This window comes from Miscanthus floridulus, chromosome 18, assembly GCF_019320115.1.
Source record: "Miscanthus floridulus cultivar M001 chromosome 18, ASM1932011v1, whole genome shotgun sequence".
Classification (NCBI taxonomy): domain Eukaryota; kingdom Viridiplantae; phylum Streptophyta; class Magnoliopsida; order Poales; family Poaceae; genus Miscanthus; species Miscanthus floridulus.
This window is the reverse complement of record NC_089597.1, coordinates 7,449,007-7,456,391: the sequence shown is the minus strand read 5'-3', so window position 1 is coordinate 7,456,391 and position 7,385 is coordinate 7,449,007. Positions and strand designations below refer to the sequence as shown.

Here is a 7,385-nt window from a genome sequence, read left to right as displayed (position 1 = left end):
CCTGTCACATTAGAAAAATAGTATCCTATTTGTATGGTGTCAAATGAAGATGCTTTTTATACCAAAGTTGTAGCTCTCAATGATATCTACAACTTTATAGATTTAAGTTTTTACATTTGAGGTTGTTAAGATGCTAAAAAAAATAAATATAAAATTTCAGACACAAAGAGGATACTATTTTTCTAATGCGACAAGCATTAGTACGCGATTATTATCCAACTGAAATTTTATATAATTTTTTTGAGAAAGTTGTAGATCTCGTCGATATCAATATCTACAATTTAAATATAAAAATCATCTTCATTCGACATCGTATCAAAGAGTTATGATTTTTCTAAATTTGATCCTTGTCACGCCAACTTCGGTGGCGCGACGAGATTTTCCACGTCGGAAACGTGGTCTAACGTGGCAGGTGTTGTCACGCCAATGCATGTGGCGCGACAGCGTTATTTGGTCGCGCCAGCAGCACCGGTGCGACCAAAAGGGTCAGATCCACAAAAAAAAATTTAGATGCGATTATTATTAAAATATTGAATAAAAAAGATTAAAAATATAAAAAATTCCTACAATAGTTTGAGACCCATACGGTACTCAAATGGGCCTTAGCCTAGACGCTGCAGCCCAAGAGGAACCTGGCTTATATATCTTTTATACATCAGGAAGAAAATAGAAAAAGGGAACACAAAAAAAGCACAAGATTTAAGACCTCCTTCACAACAGCCGAGTAAAATATATTGACCCTGTTCGCTTCTCTTAAAAAAGCACAAGATTTAAGACCTCCTTCAATAAATATTTGATAGTTTTTTCCGTTGCAACGCAAAAAAATGAAAAAAACAAAACCGTCTTTGAAAACCGCTTATAGCCGGTCAGGGAGTTAAAACGAACGGTTCAAAAATTCTGGAAGGTGGTTTACCCGGTTTTAGAGTTCAGAGAGGAAAAGTAGGTTTTCGCAAAAATTAACAGAGGTAATGTCTGTTTTTCCTATTCGTAATAATCATGAGTATCTGCAACGACATACAGGCTCTAAAGAGGCCTCCATGTAACCCCATCCTATTGACGCCCCTGAACGTTCGCTGAAACGAAAGCCCAGCATTTTAACTGGCGCGGACGTCGTTTCTTTCTTCTCCCCCAATCCAACTCCGACTCCGACTCCAGTAAATAAAAAAAAAGGGTAGCAAAAAGGGTACCACCGCAAGCGGAAGAAGCCTCGCCGCCCGCTGCTCTCGCCTCGTCTCGTCTCCGGAGCGCACGTCAGATCAGGTGCGCCGCGCGCCCCTCACCTAAGCTGCGACGAGCATCCATCCATCCACCAGGTACCCCCGCCGCCCCTCCTCCTTTCCCTTCCTACTGCGCGCGCCGCGGAACCCTGCAAGCGATTTGTATTTGGATCTCACCCCACTCCTTCCCGTGGCGATACGATTCGCCGTGGCCTTGATGCGTGACGGTGCCTTTGCGGTGCAGGAGGATGACGGGTTCCATGGATCTCCCGGCCAAGGGCGGGTTCGACTTCGACCTGTGCCGCCGGAACAACATGCTGGAGAAGAACGGGCTCAAGCTCCCGGGATTCTTGAAGACCGGGACAACCATCGTCGGCCTCGTCTTTCAGGTGCGGCCCCCTACTCTCGTCGTGTTGCCTTCTGGTATATTCCGGCAATTGGTGTGGTTACCTTCTGCTGGTTCAGAGCTACCTGTGTCCACGAATTTGAAAGGCACTAGCCTTCTTGTGCTGTCGTTTGTTCATGTTAATTAGGTCTAAAAAATTATGGCTAGGGGGCTGAGTAGCTCAATTGAACCATGAAATAAATAAATAAAAATCTGTCTGATATCAACCATATGCTGCATAAAAATCTGCCTTTTGGTATTAGGGGATTAGTGTGTCTTCTGCTGGTTCACGTCACCCGTGTCTGCGAATTTGGTTGCCATGAGCCTCGTGCTGTTGTTTGTTCAAGTTTGTTATTAGTCTTGGAAACTTATGTTTAGGGCGCTGAGCTGCACAATTGAACCCTGATATTACATGATTATTAACAAACATTAGCCTTCTGTTGCCAATGCTCACATTGTTGATTTGTGGTACACGTTAGTGATGCAAGCTTTGAAAATGAAAAGGTATGCATACAACCTTTTTCATCCTAATAATGCAGATATTCTCTTCAAATGATTACCTGAAATTTCCTTATTGAATCTTGATTTGCATCAACTTGTGTCATTGAATAAATCTGATGGCCCATAATCTCACCTTAACAATTTTATAAAACACTGCATTGTGTTGGAACAGGGATTGTTTCGTATGCCCCATATCCATTGAAGTTAACATTTGACTCAACCATGCTTTTATATCTAGGATGGGGTTGTTCTTGGGGCAGACACAAGGGCAACTGAGGGGCCTATAGTCGCTGATAAAAATTGTGAGAAGATACACTTTATGGCGCCCAACATTTATTGCTGTGGAGCAGGAACTGCTGCTGACACGGAGGCTGTTACAGGTAGATGATCACAAGAATCGAATCTTGCTGCACTTTCAAATTCCCATTTCTTTGGTTGAGTTCCTTACCCGACATTTGCTTGTTTTACTTCAGACATGGTCAGCTCCCAGCTACAGCTGCACCGTTATGCAACAGGCCGTGAATCAAGAGTCATAACTGCTCTAACACTGCTGAAGTCACACCTCTTTAGGTGAGCCCCTCTCACAGGCAACTTTGTGTCATTATGTCAACATCTGACCTGCTTATGCTATTATGTTTAGGTATCAAGGCCATGTCAGTGCTGCCCTTGTTCTTGGTGGAGTTGATTGCACTGGGCCACATCTACACACTGTTAGTAACTGAGTATACATGTTTGTTACTTGTTGTAAGTGTGGTTTAGGGTAGTTACATTAATTTTGCAATGTGCAGGTTTATCCACACGGCTCCACTGATACTCTTCCGTTTGCCACTATGGGTTCTGGTTCTCTTGCTGCTATGTCAGTGTTTGAATCAAGATTCAAAGAAGGGCTTACTGTAAGTGAATCAGGCAATAGTTTCTGTATTTAACTATGTTGCTAATGGAGTATTGTCTTCTGTGGTGACTGAAGTTGCATTTGATGGCGTTTGGTATGATGGCAAAAGTTTAATATTAAATTCCTTTTTATCTTCTAGAGGGAGGAGGGAATAGAACTGGTGTCCGACGCGATCCGCGCTGGTATCTTCAATGACCTTGGCAGTGGCAGCAACGTTGATGTGTGTGTGATAACGAAGGTATGCATTTTCAATTTTTTTATAGAGTTCCAGCCTTACAGAGCCAAGCCCTGGTCCGAATCCATTGCAAAAGACCAAATTAACATGTGTTTACAAGGTTTTAGAGCATAACATCTTCATCTCGTGTGGGACATAGATCAATCTCAACCGCAAGATGCATTTTCTGTTTATTGAGTGAAATTGACAGAACACTGCAAGCGTTGAATAAAAAATCGAAATAAAATGTATATTATTTACATATTAGAGAAAGAAGTTTCGAACTATATCCGTAGCATTATTGTCAGCTTTGATATGATATATGTTGCACTTACATATTGTTTGATTTACACTTGAGATCACTAATTTCCAATAATGCTCATTTGAGCTAACTGTGTAACACTGCATCCTGCATGCTGCTCTTTGTCAGCGATGCCTTTTGAGAAAATCAAAGAACATGAATATATTACTAGTAACCCTTCAGAGTGCTTTGCTGACCAACACCTATTGACATTACCAGGGGAAGACAGAATACTTGAGAAACCACCAGTTGCCAAATCCCAGAACTTATGCTAGTTCGAAGGGATTCAGCTTCACCAAGGGGCAGACTGGTGAGTTCCTTGCTAATGAATTGTTTGTTATAGGATATGGCATATTGAACGATATAAAGTAAATGCATGATTCTGTTGTTTTGCAGAGGTACTGTCCACAAAGATCATACCTCTGAAGCAGAAGGTTGAGGTCGCCGAGGGCGGTGATGCGATGGAGGAATGATATTGTGTGCTTGCTTTCGGACCATTCTGAATTTGTGTTACTTTGATTAGTGGAGCAGCTAGAACAAGATAAAAAATTGAAGATCTTTGTTGTACTTGCTGGACTGAAACCAGACTCTTATGCCAATGGTGTTTCTAATGTCTGACACATTTTCAAGTGCTTGTTGTTTCCGAATGTTTAAAACTGTGACAGTATGGTATTTCCTTGGAGATGTTATTGCTACTGCAGCATCGGTTCGTCGGTGCATGTGCCAAGGGGAGGTAGCCTTGAATGACTAGGTTAAGGAATGTTGCGACAAAAATCATGCCGATGCAGTAGTTACATCTGTCTGATTACAAAACAGTGTTCTGTCTAGTTTCTCACCCTGTTCGCTTGAACTACTTTTCAGCAAATGAACAGTATGTTGGGTTTCGGTGATTAATGACGACATGAGATTACTATGACTAACGTGTGTTTTGCAGAGGCAATTAGAGTTAGGTCATGGTAATGAAAATTGATTGAGCAATAATGGTTGTTATGCCATGGAAATCGTTTCGGTTTTCAAAGGAGGGACGACAAGGTTAGGACGGACTAGTTCTAAGTGTCGTTTGGCGTTGGAGAGACACTTATAGTAATTTAGGACTTTGTTTTTTCTTTGATCGTATTATTAAGGGGGGTATGGACTAATAACTTGACCTAGGTGAGTTTAATTGATTATGTGTGGTGCATACTTGTCAAACTTAGCACTAGGTAGCTCAGGAATAGTTCTAAGATCAATAAAAGTCAACTTTATTCACAAATGATTTCAAATTGAAAGTGAATGGAGGGTCAAATAACTGATCGGACGCTGGTTTGGTTATGACCGGACGTAGGTTGGAGAGTCCGGTTAGTTCATTTGATATGCAGTAGTAGTTAGAGTGCGACAGGACGTTGGACACCAGTGCTCACCGGACGCGACGCTAGCCATATCTGTAGCAGCGTGGACAGGCTGTTGACCACGGACCGGACGGTGAACAGAGAAATGACCGAACTCTGGGTGTCAGCGTCCGATCAACAACAGTAAGGTTTCAGAGAGGGTTTTTGATGACCGGACACGTCCGATGGGTGCTGATCGAACGCAGGCCAGAGTCTGGTCAGAGCAAACGGCTCTTTATGACACGCTGATGTGTTACACTGACCGGAGCATCCGATCACCTTGACCGACGCGTCCGGTAAGCCCGTTACTTGCTGAGTTGGACCTCAACCGTTATGTTTTGAATGGGGGGGGGTATAAATACATATTTCACTCACCATTTGAACTCTCTTGCCCATTTGTTCAGCTGAAAAACACCTTTAGAGTGAAAGGGAGAGCAAGAGCCTAATGGAGTGATTGAGATTTGATAATCCAAGATTAAGGACCTCATTAGTGTATAGGGAGTAGCAAGTGTGCATCCACCTTTCTCATTAGGCTTGTCTTGGTCAAGTGAGAGTTTGTGCTTGTTACTCTTGGTGATCGCCATCACCTAGACGGCTCGGTGGTGATTGGAAGCTTGGTGATCATCCGGCGGAGCTTGTGGATGACCCAAGTCATGTTGTGAGCGGTTGTGGGCGATTCACCGTGATGGAGTGTCAAAGAATTAGCCCGTAGAGAGCACTTGATCCTTGCGCGGATCAATGGGGAGCTACATCCTTGCGTGGGTGCTCCAATGAGGACTAGTGGGGAGTGGCAACTCTCTGATACATCGGAAAAACATCGCCGTGTTCTTTTCCCTCTCTTTACTTTGAGCATTTACATTTGAGCAATTCATTTCATATCTTTACATTCCTAGAATTGTCATGCTAGAGTAGGATTGGAATCTAGGGTGCAAAACTTTTGTGCGACAGAACAATAGAAACACATTCTAGGCACAAGGGGTGAAATGAGCTAAGTGTAGGGCTTAATTATTACAAAAAAATTTAGAAATAGACAATTCACCCCCTTGTGGGTATCTTGATCCTTTCAATTGATATCAGAGCCTTGTGCTCCCTAAATTAGGTTTAACCGCCTAGAGCAAGATGTCCCACGGGGATAGACCCTCCTATCTTTGAGGGAGATGATTTTCTTTATTAGAAAATTCGTATGAAGGCATACCTAGATGCTTTAGATGTTGAAGTTCTTAGAGCTGCCTCACAAGGCCTCCCAAAACCTAGGGATCCCGCCAACCTTCAAGGCGATGAGGTAAACTATGAGAAGTGGAATGCAAAGGCTAGAAACACCCTCTTTAGAGGCCTTTGCAATGATGTCTTTAACTGTGTGCGGAGCCATAAAGACGTCCATGCACTATAGTCAGACATTTGTGCGCTCTGAAAGCATCTAGACCCCTAGTTGGATTTCAGTGATTAATGACGACACAAGATTACTATGACTAAAGTGTGTTTTAAAGAAGTAATTTGAGTTAGGTCATGGTAATGGAAATTGATTGGGCAATCATGGTTGTCATGCCCCTGTCAATGGAAATCATTTCTATTTTCAAAGGATGGACGATAAGGTTATGGACGGACTAGTTCTAAGTGTCGTTTGGCGTTGGAGAGACACTTAGAGTAGTTTAGGACTTTGTTTTTTCTTTGGCCGTACTATTAAGGGGGTATGGACTAGTAGCTTGACCTCGATGAGTCTAATTGATTAAGTGTGGTGCACACTTGTCAAACTTAGCACTAGGTAGCTCAGGAATAGCCCTAAGATCGATAGAAGTCAACTTCATTCACAAAGGATTTAGAATTGGAAGTGAATGGAGGGTCAAATCACTGACCGGATGCTAGTTTGGTTGTGACCGAACGCAACTTGGAGAGTGCAGTCAGTTCATTTGATCGGCAGTAGTAGTCAGAGTGCGATCGGACGTTGAACAGAGAAATGACCAGACTATGGGTACCAGCGTCTGGTCAACACCAGTAAGGTTCTAGAGAGGGTTTTTGATGACCGGACGCGTCCGGTGGGTGCTGACCGAACATAGGTCTGAGTCTAGTCAGAACAAACCACTCTTTCTGACACGTTGTCGTGTTACACAGACCGGAGCATCCGGTGACCTTGACCGGTTGAAAGCTCTAGTTTGGTTTTGGTGAATTGATGAAACCCTAAGTGCTAACCTAGTTTATCAACTGATCATGAGATAGGTAGCACACTCCAAGTGGTGAAGCAAATGAAGATCATAGCATGATGATGATGATGGCATGGTGATGATCAAGTGCTTCGACTTGGAAAGAAGAAAGAGAAAAACAAAAAGCACAAGGCAAAAGTATATTTTGTAGGAGCTATTTTGTTTTGGTGATCAAGACACTTAGAGGGTATGATCACATTTAGGTTTGATAGCCGTACTATTAAGAGGGGTGAAACTCGTATCGGAATGCGGTTATCAAAGTGCCACTAGATGCTCTAACTCATTGCATATGCATTTAGGATCTAGTGGA

At 42.7% G+C, this 7,385-nt stretch overlaps 1 protein-coding gene across 1 annotated transcript; it reads left to right on the top strand.

Moving 5' to 3' along the window:
- The first annotated feature begins 1,136 nt into the window (after window positions 1-1,136).
- On the top strand, window positions 1,137-4,128 carry LOC136521596 (proteasome subunit beta type-7-A-like). Its single transcript, XM_066515345.1, has 9 exons — window positions 1,137-1,313; window positions 1,462-1,606; window positions 2,342-2,483; window positions 2,577-2,673; window positions 2,744-2,813; window positions 2,892-2,996; window positions 3,135-3,233; window positions 3,730-3,820; window positions 3,907-4,128. The coding sequence occupies exons 2-9, from the start codon at window positions 1,466-1,468 to the stop codon at window positions 3,981-3,983; spliced, it is 822 nt and encodes a 273-aa protein (XP_066371442.1). The 5' UTR covers window positions 1,137-1,313; window positions 1,462-1,465; the 3' UTR covers window positions 3,984-4,128.
- The last annotated feature ends 3,257 nt before the right edge of the window (window positions 4,129-7,385 follow it).

Coding starts and splice junctions, on each gene's coding strand:
- LOC136521596 (XM_066515345.1), top strand. CDS start 1,466: ATGACGGGTTCCATGGATCTCCCGGCCAAGGGCGGGTTCGACTTCGAC. Junction 2,674..2,743: donor CTGAAGTCACACCTCTTTAG/GTGAGCCCCTCT, acceptor TATTATGTTTAG/GTATCAAGGCCATGTCAGTG. Junction 3,234..3,729: donor ATGTGTGTGTGATAACGAAG/GTATGCATTTTC, acceptor TGACATTACCAG/GGGAAGACAGAATACTTGAG.